At 42.9% G+C, this 18,626-nt stretch overlaps 3 protein-coding genes across 4 annotated transcripts; 1 reads left to right on the top strand and 2 right to left on the bottom strand.

The window, feature by feature from the left end:
• The first annotated feature begins 5,836 nt into the window (after window positions 1-5,836).
• Window positions 5,837-10,458, top strand: bend3 (BEN domain containing 3). 2 transcript variants are annotated; one of them, XM_026355587.1, is made up of 4 exons: window positions 5,837-6,059; window positions 6,904-6,958; window positions 7,404-7,582; window positions 7,696-10,458. In XM_026355587.1, the coding sequence occupies exons 2-4, from the start codon at window positions 6,907-6,909 to the stop codon at window positions 9,919-9,921; spliced, it is 2,457 nt and encodes an 818-aa protein (XP_026211372.1). In that variant the 5' UTR covers window positions 5,837-6,059; window positions 6,904-6,906; the 3' UTR covers window positions 9,922-10,458. The 2 variants fall into 2 exon arrangements, with proteins under 2 accessions (XP_026211372.1, XP_026211373.1); XM_026355588.1 differs by lacking the exon at window positions 5,837-6,059 and adding an exon at window positions 6,289-6,438.
• A 354-nt stretch (window positions 10,459-10,812) lies between these two features.
• On the bottom strand, window positions 10,813-13,451 carry mtres1 (mitochondrial transcription rescue factor 1). Its single transcript, XM_026355589.1, has 4 exons — window positions 13,347-13,451; window positions 11,591-12,041; window positions 11,363-11,435; window positions 10,813-11,250 (listed from the first exon to the last, which is right to left on the bottom strand). The coding sequence occupies exons 1-4, from the start codon at window positions 13,363-13,365 to the stop codon at window positions 11,071-11,073; spliced, it is 723 nt and encodes a 240-aa protein (XP_026211374.1). The 5' UTR covers window positions 13,366-13,451; the 3' UTR covers window positions 10,813-11,070.
• Window positions 13,452-15,781: 2,330 nt separating this feature from the next.
• tmem151bb (transmembrane protein 151Bb) lies at window positions 15,782-18,013 on the bottom strand. Its single transcript, XM_026355590.1, has 2 exons — window positions 17,723-18,013; window positions 15,782-17,211 (listed from the first exon to the last, which is right to left on the bottom strand). The coding sequence occupies exons 1-2, from the start codon at window positions 17,798-17,800 to the stop codon at window positions 15,802-15,804; spliced, it is 1,488 nt and encodes a 495-aa protein (XP_026211375.1). The 5' UTR covers window positions 17,801-18,013; the 3' UTR covers window positions 15,782-15,801.
• Between the last annotated feature and the right edge of the window lie 613 nt (window positions 18,014-18,626).

Below are 18,626 nucleotides of genomic sequence, written 5' to 3'. Positions count from 1 at the left end.
CAGCTGTCTGTCACATTACAGCCACACCTGAAGGACAGAGCGCAGGAGACTGGGCGAGGAAAGAAAATAAGTCCAGACAACGGGAGGATATGTTGGTACAATATCAGAACAGCTTTTTGAGGAATTTGCATTTGGTGCAAGCAGTAGAAATTTGCATGAGCAGCTCAAGTAATGGTGAAGTATCTCAATTACAAGACCAAAGATGTCTCAGGAAGCGTATGAGTTGAGTTGTTTGTTTAACTCTTAATGTTATAGAACTTGAACATCATGATTGGCAGTACAAACTCCGTGCCTTTCTGTCAGTTAGGTCACCACAGGACTGTTCGTACAGACATTATTGGTCCACTGGGGATCAAAACCCCCTGGTGATTCCCTGATCTTTTCTTTGGCACCACTACAAGGTCCACATTTTTGGCTTTCAGTCTCGACAGCTATTGCACATGTGCCATGGAATTTGGCACAGGCATCCATGTAACTTTGGCGACCTCCTGATATTTCCTCTAGTGTAGCCCGAAGGCTAAAGTTTTCACTGATTCTGAGAAATATCTTGACATCTACTCGATAAGTTGGCACAAAGGCTGAATCCAAATGTGCATCCTCAACAGGGAGTCTCCATGTGTGCCCGTGTTTCCATTTCTTCTGTGGTTCAGGACGAAATCCCTGCAGGACCATCTTTGTGCCCGTCAGTCTCATCTGTACTCAACTGTTTTTTACTGCTTATTAACAAAAAGGCAGCATGCCCAAACACTAAACTAAGATAGTGTTAAAGATTCCACTCTGACCACGTTAACATGGTCTTTGTGAGCAAGTTAGCCTGCTGACGTGTGCAAGTACAGCCTCCCACAGCCTCTAGGCTAAAAACACTAGCAAGGGTCTTGCTTATCAGTTGGTTCCCTGGAGGAAAAACTGTTTAAGATGACCGAGAATTGTTTAGCACGCTCTTTTCTGGATAAAAGTTATTCATAGCTTAAAAGAAATTACGTTTTTTGTTAAATTGTTGTGATAATTATCTAATCAGATCTTAATCTACGTTAAATACCGTAAATTCTTTGAAAACATGGGCCAGAGCACAAGTGGAGAAGGAAGCGACTCTGAGAATGAATGAATGAATGGTGGATGTGAAAAGAACAGAGGGCTGGAGTAGGGTGGGGTCGGAGGACAAGAGGAGGTGATGTGGAGTGAACTATTTCAAAAACAAGCTCCTGTCTGTTGCTGGGTTGTACATCCACTTCCTCTGCTCTTTTGGTTTCCGCTGCTGGGGCTTCCTTGGTACAGCGAAGTACAGCATGTGCCAGGGAAAGCCTCAGGCTCTTCATAAAATATTTATCCTCGCCGAGAGGAGACATGAGGAAAGTTACATGGAAAGTTAAAATGTCCAAACACGGAGGGAGGCTGGGGTTCAGCCAGAATGACAAATACAGTTACTATACCGAACTTTTCCAAAAGATGAGGAATGGCCTAAGCAATGAAACTGTTGCGTAGATGTTCCCAGTAGAAATCAAGCAGGCGCTGCAGAAGAGGATTTGATGGCATGAGTTTTTTTGTTTTCGACTTCAAGAGGAAAACAGAAAGTTTAATGCGGACTAGAAATCGTTGCCTTTTTTTTTTTCTCCCATCACAACATTGCTACTGTCAGGGTTAATCTTTTTGATATCTCCTGTACAGCCCAGACACCTATCCTACACAGCAGAAACCTGTCTGTATGGTGTAAGAGTCTTGGGTATCATGAAAGCGAGAGTTGACAGGACTATACATTTACATGCAAAACATGAAGTGGGAAAACAGCGGCTCTAGTGTGCCCGGCCCAGGCGATGAGTGCTGTAATTACAGCAGAGACCAGTGGAGAGAGTCAGTCAGCACAGTCCAGCAGATTCCATTACACACACACACACTACTGTGGATGCTGGGGACAGAGAAGTCTGACAGAGAAGAGAAAATCTTCCTGAAACTTGGGAATGAAAGGCTGGGTTTATTCACGTTCAGCAGTTCAGTAATCTGCAATGTTTTGTTTTGGATCAGTTCTGCGCTGAAGCCCTTTACATGTGTTCCTACAAGGCTTATTAACGTCACTGGTGAAAAGGGCTCCAAATGGCTGCTAGAGCACCAACTAATGATATTTCATGAGCTTTTTAACTGCGTAGACCACCTCCCCACACCTTTAGTTTGGAATCCCTGAAACCTCCATCGTGTTGTCTACAGCAGACTCACATTGCCTATATACTAAAGGTACACACCAGTGGTGGTCTGATAATCTTAGCACTGCTACCTTTTCGTTTTTTGGACTGCTTGTCAGTTGTAAAAATAATTCAAAGGTAAGTTATGCCTTTTCTGAAAAAACATCTGTTTAAAAATGTGTTTTTTTAACTACAGTTTGGTGTGAGGAACAGAGGAAGCGATGCTGTCTGTGTTCTTAAGGAACTCCATCATTCACAGTGTCAAGTGGAATGTAATCATATTCACTGACGGCTATACTTACGGGCTAAAAATAACCATCGCAGTTCACAGTTTATAATGCTGCTACCTGATGTGGACATCACAGCTGTCTCTACATACCTGAACACACAAGTTGCTACAGAGTGTTCAGTGTTTAACTCTGACAGACTGACGTTTCCCTGCCCCCCATCTTAGCGCATGCAGTTTCCTGTGAGGTGACCCTATTAGAAATAAGGCTGTACGTTAAATGACTGAATGAATATATGAGTGTGCAGCTATATTAGAATCTCCATTTGTCTTCTTGTGAATGGCCTTTCGGTAAACACCTGCTAATATCATCATATAGGTGACGGTGATGAATTGAAGTCATTCTCCGGAGATGGTAACAGTATGGCTGATTGGCCTCCTCGACACAGACAAGCATATTGGCCAAAAATGACACTTTAACGAGCTCTTCCCAGTGTTAAGTGCTGCACGCCGGCCCCTCGTTGCAAGCCATCGCCTGGCTGACCCTGGGCCGTGCTTCCCCCTGCACAGGGCCTGCGCGCTTCATTGGCTGACAGATCAGACTGCCATGGAGACAGCTCATTAGTGGAATAATGAGAACCACACCAGCCACACGTTGTCTTGTTATATCATCTCTGTATCGACATATTGGTGGCTGGGGACAGAACATTGGGTGCCTCTGTGTGCATGAAATAGGTAATGATTAAGAAAGAATTATAGCACTGTGTGAGCTTCTGTCCAACTCTGACTAAAAGCTCTGCTCAGCAGACAAAACCAGTTCAGCTTTTAATTGTTGGTTTTATTCTAAGGATATATATATATTTATATATATATATATATATTGTATTTAAGTTGAGGTTCAGCAAAAAGCCAAACCCTCTGAGCTTTTTGTGCACACATGCCACTGATTACCTCAAGATTAAGGAAAATGTATTTCTGTTGATTTTCTCATTATAGGATTAATCTGAACCATAACGAGACATCACCAGATGCTAGTTCTTCCCTGGTGATGCTCTGCCAGGACTTCTAATGTGAAACACCCCCTACTTGGATTTAAATCATTTCACTGACTTGGCTATTGCATACTAGCATTAACAAAAAGTCTCACAGTATGCTGCAGGTCTTTATTCATCTGCACTTTAAAGCACTGAGTTTTAGAGCATTTGGCTGAATCTGAGCAGGTAATACACAACTGAACACTCAGAATTCATCCTGATGATTTTGTCAGAAGTCACATCATCAGTAAAAACAGGACAACCAGTTCCTATGGCAGCCATACATGCCCATGCCATAACACTGCCTCCACCATGCAACACAATGTTTTTCACTTGTTTACCTGCAAACACTGATCTAGTCTTCATGTTGTACCAGTGATTCTACATATTTTACTAAACTCTGATTTTCGCTCTTATTTTGTCTTGATTGTTGACTGACACTGACTTCAAGGAGGGTGGGTTTTTTTTTTATATCTGGCCAACTGTTCTGTTCTTCTGGGCCATTTGGTGTTTCTGAGCTCACTGGTGTGTTCGTTCTTTTCATGAATGTTCAAAATAGATGATTTGTCCACACCTAATGGTTTTGCCATCTCTCTGATGGATATTAGGCTAATGGTTGCTTGCTTCACTAGCACTGACAGCACTTTGGGCTTCACAGCAACAGATTCCAAATGCCACACTTTAAGTCAACTCTAGACCTCTTATCTGTTCACTTGTCAATCAACTAATGATGGAGAACACATACGTGGTCATGGAACAGCTGAGCAGCTGATGATACAAATATGTTTGAGCCTTCTGAAACTGTGGGTCTCGGAAAAAAAAATGGCTGTAATGCCTACACATTTTTAGAAAAACTCTTAAATTAGAGTTGACAGTCACACTTCAGGCACACCTTAACTGTTGCATTTCAGTTCCACAGTTGTAGTGTACAGACACAATGATGAAAACTGTGTCACTGTACAAATATATACACACACCTGACTGTGTATTCTATATTGTGGTGTCTTTCACTTTCACTAGTCTTTTTTATTATCAGTATGCTTGAGTATGTGCATTTACAGTCTGTTCCATTTGCTGATGTGCTCCTGGTTTAAACACAGCCTTACAGCCCATGGTTGACATATTATAATGTACAGCATGTCAGAGTTACAGCTCGATCTCATTTTGTTGCAGTCTCTCTCCACTAGAGGACGATGTTGCCCACATAATGCAGAGTATGTGGTCCCACTGTGGACTGAGGATCATTCCTACAAACAAGAGGTACCACTGCTAACTGCTTTTGACAATCTGAGCATAGTGACTGGACTTTTATTGTAGTATTCCTCTTTTAGGTTAGTTTAGTGATGATATCCAATTATACTTAACTAGCTTAAACTGTTTGTATCTGACTTTATAAAGCTTTTTATGTGGCCAGATGTGTTATACTTTATCAGTTAGTGGCAACAAACCACCTGAGTTAACTGGTGCTGTAGACCAGAAGTTTAAGAAACTATATCAAACTGTGGTGTATGTATAAAGTGGTGTAAGTATAAAGTTGTGTTCAAATTTGTTCTTCAGCAAAATCTACATAAATATACAGATAACGAACCCTAATTTAAGATCAGATGGCAGGGATATTTAGTATATAATTACTACAGATGCATGAGCATGTAATGCTGTCGTTTTAATGTTGTATTTGGCCAAAGTGGAGCCCATCAAACACTCTAACTCTTTCATATGTGGTTTGGTAATTTGAGTTTCAATATAAGAGTGCAGAGGTGTTTAAAGTACTCGACATCAGTACTCCAGTTAAAAAAACATAACATAAATCTAGTCTAGACTAGAAAACCAGCAGTTGGTAAAGGTGGGGCTGATTTTAACCACCTTAGCTTGTGAGTAGAGGTTAATCTAAAACTGGCGCATCAGCATTTTATTCGTTTAGAAAGTTTTTATAAACGTGCAAAAAGTGACAACTCATGCTGTGAAAATAGAAGTAGTGGAGGAAAAGCACAATATTTCCCCCTGATTTGTAGTGAGGTAAATATAAATACTGCAGTGAAGTAGGCCTACAAGTACCTCAAATCTTTATTTGAAATGCAGTCCTTGAGTAAATGTAGACTGCTTAGTTACTTACCACCGTTGTAACAGTAATCATGTTGACTATGCAAGAACTTAGTTAATGAATTAGTTAATAGTTCTCTGTTACGTGTACCCAACAATAAAAAAGCGCATTTATATCTAGACACCTGTATCAACGGCGGATAACCACCGGGTAAAATCTGTTTCAGAAATCAGGTAGCTTCTTTTGTTTTCTCCTTCTTTACACGGCGATGATTTGCAGGTCAAGTGAAACTAGCGGTGGTTTCCTCCGATGACACGCTGCGAGCTGTTTACTTTATTTCCCCTCCTCGCTCTCTACAGCTGTGCGGAAGTGACACAGCAGGCGCGCGCGCTCCGTCACGTCACGCGAGAAAGCACAGGACCCGAGCGCGAGACAGAGAGAGAGAGAGAGAGAGAGAGAGACCAAAAAAAAAAAATAATAACAACAAGAAGAACAGTTCGCTGCAAATCTGTCCACCGTGACAGTCCGCAGACATGTCCAGCGCCTCGTCCACAGTCCCGGAGGGCCGCATGGACTCGTAAAAGGTGAGCTCACGCCGCCGCCGACGCGCGTTTAACGTTCATTTGCCTGGAGTCGGAGCAGGAGCGGGACTAGTCCACGCAAACATTGCCGCGTCATTAAAATTCACAAACAAAATGTTGCACAACCAGAGGAGCGCCGTGCACCCGTAGTAAGAAATACCCACACTGTCGCCAAAAGAAATAACAAAATGGTACGTTTGTGACGGGGGGTGGGGGGGGCTCGGCACCGCTGCTTTTGTCTTGTGTTTTGGTTCAAGGGTTTCAGGGCGGAAGAATGAGGAAGTAGCTGCTCCGTGGAGGCTGTAGCAGAGCTAGGAGGCAGCTCCGTGTCTGCTGGTATGCGCTGAGCTCTCCCCACCAGAACAACGTAGCCCACCTACGGGTGTGTGTGTGTTTTTTTAAAGAGGTTATTAGTTGGTCTCACACTAAATGTCATGTCCGTTTAACCTCCGTGGCACCAAGCGAGCTCCAGCTACACGCCAGTGAACGTGTTGGGCTGCAGCTGATCACATGCTATTTGTCATAACGGTAGCATACCAGCAATTACTGTACAGTTCATACACTCACTCAGTTTGAAGCTTACATGCGTTCACACGCTGTAACCTTAATTACATTAAGACGCATCGAGATAATTGGAATGTACCCATTATTGATCCAGTGTTACAGGTTAATGTAGACTGTGTTTGGATCTGCAATTAACTGGAATCAATAAATACTATGCTTTACCCTTAATGGCCCCTGGCTTTATATTATGTTAAGTTACAGTGTATTGCTGATGATGATGCCATAGACATATTTTCAGATTTTCTCTGGTTCATATATTTCTTCTTTTTTTTTTTTGGCCCAGGCTATGAATTTCTCTGAGCATGGGGATGTTTCAGATGATGCGATGCTTGAAAAAGGTAAGTTTTGCCATGCAGCAACTTACATATCACTAAATTCGTAAAACTGAGCAGTTTTTAATTTTTTCTTAGTAGAAATGTCTACTAACTTGCAAAACTAGATATGTTTCTGGCAATAGCACAGGGCATTTTTGAGAAAAGAAAGGAAGGAAGAAAGGAAGTGAGTCTCAAAACCACAAACATTGATTTGTGTTACAAGATTGTCGTGTAGAACTGTCCTTTTTTGTTTATTTATTTATTTTTTTTTTCAGATAAGATATTTTGGTCAACTTTTACTTTTAAAAAGAATAATATTAACATTGGGCTGTGAGAGGAACAGATGGCCTCATCACATCATGTCACTTTCTCTTGAAATAATATTGTTTAACATGTATGTGTGGATTCTAAATGTTAACGCGTCATATATTCTTTAACAAGTGAAGGATACTTCTCGCATTATTTGCAGAACACAAGCATGTCCAGGACGTTAAAGAGGAGATGGAGGACATTGCTATTTGCAAGCCAGCCGAAGGACTTGGAGGTGGAACTCCCAGTGCAGCCAAGGCAGGTAAACGCTCATCTGCCAAGAGGGACCCTGAATCAAACCAGTCCACCAGCAGCAAGAGAGCCAGAGTCTCCAGTGAGGTATGTTAAGTTCAGACGATTTCATTTGACATTAGTACAAAAAAGGCACAATTTTTGTTGTAAGGTCAGGGTGTCTGCTACAATACGTGGTAACATTTGACTGTTCTGTCTAGATGAGGAAGCACTTGACAGATGAGAGCAGCAGACACGAGCCTCTTTGCCTCACCACAACTGGAGAGAAGGATTGCGTTCAGGAGAAAACCAGAGTGTCCTATAGAAAACCTCTCTTCAGCATCTCCCACAGGATCTCAGAGAAGAGGAACACACCAAGTCTGGAGCAGCAGGCAAGTCACGGAGCTGGGAATCAGCTGAGCTACAGCAGTTTCCTCTCATCTAAGTCGCAAAGTCAAGAGGAAAATAGCCCATTGGACACCTTTCCCACTGCAGACAGTTCAAGCCAAGCTTTGACAGCAGACTCTAGTCTTTATCCTCTGATTGAGAAAATGTTTTTCATTCTTAATACCCTCAATTCTAGCATGACACAACTGCATAGTAAAGTGGACTTGTTAACACTAGAAGTCATGCGAATTAAAAAGCAGATCAAACCAGCTGAGATGGTAACAGAGTTCCAGCCTCCTCCTGAGTATCTGCTAACAAGTGACGAATTAAATCAGCTGATGGAGCAGACATCCAGTGCTGGGGAGCTTGGGTGTCGTCTGCTGGTGCACCTCTTTCCAGAGCTGTTGAAGGCCAGAGAGTGCTCTCACGATTGCATGGCAATCAAGCGAACACTGGAGTCTCTTCATCTGCAGCTGATTCGTAACTATGTGGAGGTGTGCTACCCTTTGGTCAAGAACAACAGCGTCTGGCAGGAAGAATGCCTCATCCAGATTAATGACTTCTTTAATCGCTTCTGGGCACAGAGAGACATGGAGAGCGCTCGTCTGCTCAGGAAGCAGAGAATCACCAGTGCTGGGATAAAAGCTGAGCACCCGCAAACCTATCGTTTCATTAATGAGCAGGGTCAGGAAGAGCCTGTGTCTCTAGATAACCAGCAGAGCAGTGTGGCTGTGTCAGACCTTGCTCTCAGTACACAAGCCACAGAGGAGTTGGATGAGTTCTCCTCCTCTGAGGACTTTGTTATTTTTCTCATGCATCGACTCTTTCCTGAGGTCTTTGAAGAGGGGAAAATGCCAGAAGGCTCCAGCAGTTTTAGTAGTGTGGGGCAGTTAATTTTGGACTCTGATAAGATGGAAATAATAAGAAAGTACATGGAAGCAAATTTTCCTGATGTGCCTGAGGACAGCTGGCTCCAGGTGTGCATTCAGCATATGGAGGATGCACTAGAGGGTCCTCACAGTAATGGTAATGGGAGTGAACCGGACAATATCAATGATGAAGGGTATGATTTTGCCAGCCTTCCTGAAGATGTTTCTATTATTAAGGTTCCAGAGGTTGGGGATTATGAAAGACCCAGTCGCAAGTCCAAAAAATCACTGCTTACACCCATAGATTTTGACAATCTGGAGATCCCAACGCCTGATTTTACTGTTCCTTCGGAGCACCTGTTGTCAAAGGAGCAGCTGAAGAACAACTATGAATGTAGCTTGTCCATTGGAAACTTTGCCTCTAGGCTGCTTGTGCTTATGTTTCCTGAGCTCTTCACCCATGAGAATGCAAGAAAGCAGTACAACTGCAGTGGTTCTCTTGGGAAAAAGCAGCTCGACCCTGTCCGTATAAACCTAATTCGTCATTATGTGCAGTTAGTGTACCCTCGGGCCAGGAACGACAGAGTGTGGATGTTAGAATTTGTGGGCAAACTTGATGAGCGGTGCAGGAGACGTGACACAGAGCAGAGGCGATCCTACCTGCAGCAGCGCAAAGTGTATGGTCAAGAGGCAGAGCAGGACTTTCTTTGCCAGCTGAACCAGCTTAATCCAGATAACAGAGAGGACTCGGATATTCCTTCTTTACCTCCTGAAAAAAGTAGCAAAGACTTTTGCAAAATTCCCCTGGATGAACTGACTGTTTCCAAACCTGACTTCCCCGTACCTTCTGTCTACCTTCTCTCAGACACTGAGGTACGGGAAATCGTCCAGCAGAGTCTCTCTGTTGGGAACTTTGCTGCACGCCTGTTGGTGCGCCTCTTCCCTGAGCTCTTCACCCAGGAGAACTTGCGGCTGCAGTACAACCATTCAGGGGCCTGCAACAAGAAGCAGCTTGATCCCGTTCGCCTCCGATTGATCCGTCATTATGTGGAAGCAGTGTATCCTGTGGATAAGATGGAAGAGGTGTGGCACTATGAATGTGTGCCAAGCATTGATGAACGCTGCAGGCGCCCTAATCGCAAGAAGTGTGATATTCTTAAAAAGGCCAAGAGGTCAAGCACTGTGTCCTAGTTACAGTACTTTGCAGTTAGGCAACACTTTTTGTCACAAAAAATAACTGCACGGTATATAAGCTGAAACCACATTGTTGAACATTTACAAACTGTCCTATGTAGGATGAAGCCAAGCTGTTACGAGTTTCCCGAGTAGTGTTCTAAGTCGTATTTTATCATTGGACTACAACAGCACATGTTGTAGTTTATGTAGTCTTACTGTTGGATAAAGAGTTGAAGTGCTCCTATTTATAAGCCAAAACTGTCATAGCTTATCTAACATACCTTGTTGATAAATGTTGTAGCCTTAAAACCGTAACAATGATAGTAGCTAATAGCATAGCTCACACATTTGCTCTACGGATAAAAATGAATCACAATAATGTGATATATTTCCATAGCAGTTACTGATGTAGCATTGTGCCACCACTGTTTTAATAACAATGTGCTTATGTTAAGCCTTCTTATAGAAGTTTATATTACAAAGACAATTTAACATGACTATTGATCATGATAGCCTATTTCTAATAAAATCACACTTATGAACATGACATGATTGGACCGTTTTAAATAATATCACTAAACTTACTTATGAGGAAACGACTGTGGTTCAGTAATGTGAAATTATGTCATCTTTGAAGAACTGTGTTGGATACGGGAAAAAGTCATTTAGACATCCCATTATGCATATACTACTTTCTACTACTTTACTCCTGCATCCTGAAAAATCCCCAGCTTTGCTTTTTCAATGCATGAACCTGTGTGCAATGTAACATGAAAATGATTCATGAGGCTTTACAGGAGAAATAGGACAACAAGTATAACTAGCTCACATGATGAACTAATGAAATCTCGTGAACCTGAAAGAAAATGCCACATGGTCTTCATCAATCAAGACATCACTACTGTATGACTTTCAAATTTCAAAACTTCAGAGTGCACGTTTATTAGACCAGTCACAGAATAGTGGGAACAGGTAAACATTCAAAATCCTTCTTCTAACCAACTGCTTAATGTCTACAACCTCTGAGAGCTGTTAACCTTTACAATTTACCTTTGTAACTCTAGATCCTACTTGGTGGAAACCATTTAAGTGCTGTGGTGTCTCGTTCATTTGATAGTATATTTCATTGGCTTCAGTGGCCAGGGTCATTAGTGCTATTCAAGTTCATTGCTTAAAGGCCTCGTCCTTGGGAAGCTCTATACATTTCCAGCGCCTAATGGCAACTTTGTGCTTTTCTGTACTGGATTCACCTAAAGCCTTTCTGATGATGACTCTCATGAGACTAACAGTGTTTGTTTCTCGGTTTTCCGACAGCACCAGGTCCAATGTGTCACCAACTTTCACCTGAATACAGAACATAATGAGAGTTACATCAACTTCATTAAATGCCCAACTGGAAAGATGATCTCAAAGTAGGCATTAAGGAACATTTTAGTTGTAATCAATAATCACTCACCGTTTTACTTTTCTTTATGAGTTTTTGCCCATTTAACCTGAGCTTGTTGTTGTAAAAGGCATCTTCAATTTTACTGCAACAGGACAAAGGAAAATTACTCATCAGGAACAAAGAGAGCTATGAAGGAGCTGCTTTCAAGTTACATTTGAAAATATCCGTCAAACACAAATGCTAAAAAACTGTAAACTGTGTCAAATCTGTGACAGTAGTGAACATGAAGTGACTCACTTGCGTGCCATGTCCAGCCCAGCTTTCATGACGACATCATACCTGAAAGACTGCACATACTTTTCCATATCTTTATAGTCTTTGGGCAGATTTGGGTCCTCGTCTTCATAATCACTGTTCTCTGGGTCTTCCTCCTCTTCATCTTCCTCCTCCTCCTGCTGCTGCTGTACTTTTTTTGCATCACCTTTGTTTTTATTGCTTTTGTACCTCACATGATGACCAGACCAACTCCGGATAATATCTCTGCCGCGGAAAGCAGTCCTCTGACAGCCAAGTGCAGAGAAACCTGAGCAGCCCCACAGCTGTCGTGTGTGGATGGTCCTGGGACACCATTCGGTCTGCCTCAGTCCATATCCAGCAGCCAGCAGGTAGCGAGGGTTCAACCTTCCGAGCTGCCTCATAGCAAGAGCTTGCACCACTAAACTCTGCATGTTGGTACTCCACCCAGACACTAGAAGAAACATGTTGGGATATGGTAAATTGCTGGTCTCCTTATCAGTATGAAAGTCTGTGTCATTATGATTGTGGCCTCAAAGTATCAGCAAACAATTAATATGCATACAGTTTCAAGAGTCAAGACTTGAGAGCAGCTGACTGTGTGTTAGTTACTTTTTAAAGTTACTGTCAACGGAATGAACATCCTAACTTAACATTTTAGACTTTCCCATAAAATACTATTTTATATTCTAATTCATCTGTAATGATATTATACTAGTAATATACTAAATACATCAATTGCCATGTAATTTGATTAGATAAATGTCGAACATTATCTTAAGCACTTTTCCTGTAAAGGGTTTAAAGGTGCTGAAGCCAATCTTAGCTGTCATAGGATGAGAGGATGGGTACACCCCAACAGGTCGCTAGTCTATCACAGGGCTGACAATCAATCGGAGACAATCAGAAACAGTAAATGGTCTGCTCTTATATAGAGATTTTCTACTTCATAGGTACTCAAGATATCAAATAATTCACGCCTTTGGGCAATTCAGTCACTATTTAACCTAACTACATGTCTTTGGACTCATGCAGACACAGGGACATCATAGAAAGGCGCCTGGCTGCCCAATAAATGCGAATCCAGGTCTTTCTAGCTGTAAAGTGCTAGTGCCATCGTGAAAATGGTAAACCTTAAATGTCAGATTTGATTTTGTTGGTTGCTAAATAGCCTTAGTAAAGACTAATAAGATTACTTTAATATAAAGTTTGCAGCACTATTCGACAACACTGAAGGCATCCTTCAAAATAAAAGTCTACGTCTGTGTTTATTAATCCAAATCCTTTACATTAACTACTCAATAAAAGGCAAAGGAATATGCAGTGGTCAAGCGAACGTCACAAACGAGGAGTTAGATAACTATTTATGTTAAAATGCAGTTGTAGATTTTCCGGAAGTTATATTTCGTGCCGATGTTTGACAGTCGACAGCAACGACTGATGTCAACACCTAAACAACACAACGCTCTCCCGGCTGTAGCTGGACACTGGCTCCTGTTTGGATTATTTTTTTTATCTCATTTTAACCGCACGCTTTTCTCGGCTTGACACTTTTCAGGCTGCAGCAGAATCCGAGCGAAGCAGAAAACGTTGCAGCTAATTGTTACCGTCACCTAGCTTAACCCTTCTTCAGTAAACTCGTGGACTTTTTAGTGGGACATGCAACTCATCACGAGCTTGCTAACCAACAAACACGATTTGACTTGATTGCTCAATACGCAGATACTAACATTAAAACACCCTTTTCAAGTCCACTCACCTAAAGAATAACCTTTCATAGCTGAGCCCCTTCGCGTCTTCTGGCTGTTTACATGAGGACTGACGTGGTTAATATGCTGCCACCTGCCGTACTGGAGGGGGATGACATATCGTGACCCCTGCGCAGTGGGATTGTTCAGACACAGTTCATAATGGCTTTATTATAGCAGGACACTTAGTGAGGGGACCGAAACCAAGGACACACAGATGTTTATACCCCCCGATATTTATTGCAATCTTTAATGTATCCAGCATACGATCAAATGGAATACATATTTAACAAGGTACGTTTGTTATTTATACAGCCCATGTAATTATAATGGTTAGAAAAGTTTTTAATATTAGGCTTTCAGTGGCCTTGTACTGTTCTGAATACCTTATTACATTAAGGGAATTTACATCAACATTCATCTTCACTACAATTCATAATCTCTATAGTGTCACTTTAGGTGCATAATACTGGTGTCAGTACATTATTGAAAACAACGTAAACAACAAGATGTTATTTGCTAGGGTGCACAGTAACAGTAACAGTTTTGATGTTGTAAAAATCTTAGTAATAAGATATACAATAAATTGCAAGTGCCTTTACACCTTTGCATATACTTCCTGTCACATCTGTTCAACAAGAGTCAACATCCTGCAAAGAAATCCTATGTTAACATCCGGAACCCCTTTGTGAGCAAGCGTGATGACATGTTGATGGGTGCTTTGCTCTTTTGACTCTTTAAGCACATTCACTACACAGGACAGTGAAATCACTGTTTCAAATAATTAAATTGTAGCATTATTCCTTTACTATCGACACACAATGGACATACACTACAGTATATCATATATGCTGGTGGTTTACATTCAGGTATGTTTTCTGGTTTTTAATATATTGTCTTAGCAGAAGGAAATCATGCACATTACAATTTATTTTGCTAAATGGTGGCATGGACATCCGCCCCTTCAGATGCATTTTGTCTTGTGTGTGTGTTACTGAGAGGACACGTGGATGTGTTTGTACCACAGTTGCTGGAAGCGTTTGTCATGGCAGTAGGCAGCAAAAACGTCAAAGATAAATTACCACAACCACCCATGTGCAACTATAATTGATCACAGAAGGTTGAATTTTCATAACACGTTTCAATTTGTCAAGTTAAAAGTTCACACTGTATAACCTCACCATTTTAGTGCTCCAAAATGTTTGAGTTTCTGAATCTGTCAAGCTATAAACACAAATCTGCCCTAAAACACCATAGTGCTGTTAAATACTTGTATTGTATTTGTATTCCTCATCTCCTTATAGACAGTGTCTCCTCATGTCAAGCTAACTCCAGTATCTGTTATGGAATTTGTTAGGATAAAATGTTTCAGAAACATCAGCTGTAAACATTATGTTCATATGTGTCCATTCACATCCAAACAAAAAGGGATGTTTTTCCCTAGAGCTGCCATATAGCACCAATCAGTCAAACAGAATGGCAGTTCTGTCACCTGCTATACCAAGTGCTCCGCGCCCCCATCAATAGGTCAGAAAGCAAGTTTAGAGTTCTCTTCATTAAATCAGTCACTCTCTTTATGTGACTTTGCACCAACAAAGAAAGCCCACACAGCTCAAAAGGAGCTTATACTTGTTTTGCACAGCTGTCAAAAGGCATTCTGGGAAATGTAGGTCACTAGCTGAAGTATAAATAGATGAGGCATGTTTGGAAAAAAAAAAAGTAGGTACATCACGAAAGTAAAATACAACACGTCATCACAAGATAAGAATTGACATTTTTTAAACATCACAGACAACCAGTGCGTAAGAGGATTCAAGAGTTCATTTGTCTCTTCTGGGTCGGAGGTTTCTATAAAAACCAGTGTCTCTTTCTAATATGTATAAGCATACATACTGTATGGGGTTGACACTCCTTTATGTTTTTACTTTTGCCCTTATTGCTGATATTAAATTGTAGGTTAAACTTGAAGAAACACCTCCTTACCTTCCTTAACATGATGATATAATCAAACTCACCTCCAATAGTAGCTGACTTTTCTTATGTGTTTGTGTTACAGACTCATTTCACTCAACGACTGACCTGTCCATCGGGTTCGTGGCCTCTGAAAAGATCTTATGAGGTAACAGCAGTTTGAGTTAAATCTGTACTGTACATACAGCATCTTAAAAGCTATGGTGGTGATGTATGGTATGATGCATGTAACAGTCTTTATCTGCTTGGTTTACAGGAGCCAAGCAGATATAATTTTATTGTATATTTGTATCCTAGTAGCTTCACCCATCACTGTTATCTCTGTTATTGCTTTGGTGATTAACACACTCAGTTTTCAGGCATTTGTTTCAGATAGTGTAACAATACAGCATGAATCTGTGTATCTCACATTAAGACTTGTTTGCACACTCTGTTTCCGTATCCAAAGTGTTTGTATGCTACAGAAAAGTCACTGTTGTGTCAGTGCCTGCATATTCATAAGGAAGTCTCCACACATGAGCCATTTCTGTGGAAGGACCTGTGGTTGTGGCAGTTCTCACTGCAGTGGACAATAAGCACTGGGTAGCACAGAGCATCCTCATAGTCTGGGGGTTCCTCATCGTCAGTGGTGAAGCGCTCTGAAATACAGCGGGTGTTCTCGCTGGGGCTCTCCTGGTCGTCCAAGCTGCCACTCCTCCAGAAACAGCTGCGCTGGGACCCATAGCGCCGCGCCAGGGAGAACCGGCTGCCACTGAAGGGAATGCGTGAGCTGGCACCAGTACAAATGCTGAGGGCGCTCCTGGAGAACACCGAGGAGCAACTGATTGCTCTGTGGCAGCGCTCGCAATTCTGACGAATACCGCGGAAGCTGGACGGGCACTGGGCCAGGTCCATCAGGCCGGCCTCTGAGTAACTGGGCACCAGCTGCTGGTTGGAGCGAATGTGCCATTCCAGTTCTGTACTGTCAATGGTGTTAACGCGGGGGATGCGGCGCCAATACGGTCCATCATCACACGGGGTCACAGGGAGGTAATCGTGCCCAAAGAGCTTCTCCACACGATAGTGGACATATGCAGTGCGATACTCAGTGAAGACTCTGAGAGGCCAGGAGAACGTGAGGAATGAGGCAACCCAGAAGACATACTGGGACAGGTACCAGGGATGGTGCTCTGGGTCCGACAGCACCATGACGTACTCCTTCAGGTCAATGTTTTTGAGGTGCATGCCCTCCCTGGCTTCCATGTAGTCATCAAGACCTTCATTATCAGTGAAGAACCTTGCTCTTTGTGTAAGGTAGGAGTTTTCTGACTCCACGTTGGCGAAGCTAAAGCACTTGGTGAACCGCATCTTTGTAAGAGCAGACTTCTCCAAGCCCAGCAGCTGCTTTGAAATATCTTTCACGCCACAGTGACTGTAGTCAAATTCAGCTTCTGCCACGTGGGTGTTGACCCGCTCGTGGTAAACCTGGGTGCTGGTGTAAGCGTCCCCGTTGCGGTAGCGCGTGACTTGACGAGTCCGCCGAACATAGTGGTAGCTTATGGCCTTCCACCAAATGCAGGGTTTGGCTTGCTGCATCCTCTGGATGCGCTCGCCGATGCCGTCTACATCCACTCTGTGCTGCAGCTCGTTCTTCACGTGACAGTGCCAGCACTCCACAAGATACACCAAATAGAGCATGCCCAGTAGTGCCAGAGGGATGTAGATATAGCCGTCAGAGCAGGGGCTGTCGTGGTACATCATGGATTTCCCTTTGAAGGCACTGTCAAAGGTGAGCCGGGTCACCTTGGTGACATGACACCAAACCATGGCTCCCATGCAGCCATACATGAGAATGGACAGAAGCAGGCATTTCCAGAAACTCTCCCGACACAGGGACTTGCTCAGAGATTGTTTCAGGGGTCTTTGCTGTCGAATCAAAGCACAAACAAGCACGAAACATTAATCATTTAGGGCACTGCAACATCTCTCACACAATCAGGATGTTTGTTTAACAGACTTGGACACAAATCTGTGAATGGTTCATGCACCTCTATACTAACCACTATGAACTAGACATTTCCTTGCAAAGAGGAGCAGTGTGCAAGCAGAGGATATCAAGAAAGCTATTTTAGCTCTGGGGATATTCCCTGGTGTCTCACAGCTCTGCTGAATAGCTGTTTGCCTGTTTAGGTGCCTGACAGGTGAAAATACCAGTTGGATGATTGCCAATCACGTCTGCTTGGATTTTCCTATCAGATGATTCATGCAGGTTGAACTGACCCTGTGCCCACGCCAAACTGCATCTGAGCAGAACTCCCCATAATTCACCTGCAGTGTGTTGCATCCTGCAGAGCATGCACATGGATTCCAGCCCTGCAGTGAGATCAGATAGTAACAAAAGGCACTTGCTCTCGGAAAGGATGACAGAAAATAATACCTCCTGCCTGGTGTCCTCCTCGAAAACAGTGGTGGTGCTGCTTTCACTCGCTGTCGCAGCTGATGCTGGAGGGGACATGGCTCAGCTACTGATAATATTGATAGGGCGTGGAGCGGGAAGAGGCAGATCAATCACTCCCTGGCTCTTGCAGCTTCCCTCGAACAAGACGAGCTACTTGTCAGACGGGTCATTTACTCGTCCCCCACCCAAACAGAAGCCCGAGACGGAGTCGACGGAGGCATGTTGAGCGGTGAAATGCGGGGCTGGTTCCGGTGGCTGGAAAACGAAAGGAAAAAGCGTGGAGTGGGTGGGTGGGTGGGTGGTGGGGGGTGTCTACAGGAAAGCCTGCCTGTTTTTTCTAGGTTTCGCTGTCAGTGCCGCAGTAACATGATCGCAGACGATGCTCTTGTATCTGCTCGTTGATTAGAGGAAGCACCTGTCGGGCCCCTCGCCGGCTGCCGGGTGCTGTGTCGCGGTCTGTGCAGGGTCGCTGTCCATGGTGCTGACCGAGGCTGTCGCTTAAAGGGAAAGTCCACCCTAAAACGGAGTCTCAAATTCTGCAGCCCCAGCGAAACAGGGAGGTCAGAGTCTGTCCAAGCAGAGAACAGTAGAGTCAGGTTCTTCTAATAAAGCAATGTGTTTGTTACACTATTACCAAAATAAAAAGTTATTTTAACAAAACATAAAATAATCATACAAAAGTAATTGTTAGGAAGAAAGATTGCTTGATTCTTATCATCCTGTTAACTACCCCCTTCAGAGAGAAGCACAAACTGACACTAACAGGGACAGTAAAGGAGTGGGAGGCCCAGATGCACAACTGTAAATGAAGTTTGAGAGTGTGTAGTTTAAGACAAAGACGCCTCACAGGTCCTCAACTGGCAGCTGCACTGAATAGTACACG

Source organism: Anabas testudineus, chromosome 12 (assembly GCF_900324465.2).
Source record: "Anabas testudineus chromosome 12, fAnaTes1.2, whole genome shotgun sequence".
In the NCBI taxonomy this organism is placed as follows: domain Eukaryota; kingdom Metazoa; phylum Chordata; class Actinopteri; order Anabantiformes; family Anabantidae; genus Anabas; species Anabas testudineus.
The sequence above is the reverse complement of the archived record's forward strand: the minus strand, read 5'-3'. Positions and strand labels throughout refer to the sequence as shown.

Excerpts from the sequence above, each read along its gene's own strand:
- bend3 (XM_026355587.1), top strand. The coding sequence starts at position 6,907 with ATGAATTTCTCTGAGCATGGGGATGTTTCAGATGATGCGATGCTTGAA. Across the intron at positions 6,959-7,403 it reads TGATGCGATGCTTGAAAAAG|AACACAAGCATGTCCAGGAC; the intron begins GTAAGTTTTGCC and ends CATTATTTGCAG. Across the intron at positions 7,583-7,695 it reads GAGCCAGAGTCTCCAGTGAG|ATGAGGAAGCACTTGACAGA; the intron begins GTATGTTAAGTT and ends TGTTCTGTCTAG.
- tmem151bb (XM_026355590.1), bottom strand. The coding sequence starts at position 17,800 with ATGTCCCCTCCAGCATCAGCTGCGACAGCGAGTGAAAGCAGCACCACC. Across the intron at positions 17,212-17,722 it reads AGGAGGACACCAGGCAGGAG|CAAAGACCCCTGAAACAATC; the intron begins GTATTATTTTCT and ends TTGATTCGACAG.
- mtres1 (XM_026355589.1), bottom strand. Across the intron at positions 11,436-11,590 it reads GGGCTGGACATGGCACGCAA|TAAAATTGAAGATGCCTTTT; the intron begins GTGAGTCACTTC and ends GTCCTGTTGCAG. Across the intron at positions 11,251-11,362 it reads TCATAAAGAAAAGTAAAACG|GTGAAAGTTGGTGACACATT; the intron begins GTGAGTGATTAT and ends TTCTGTATTCAG.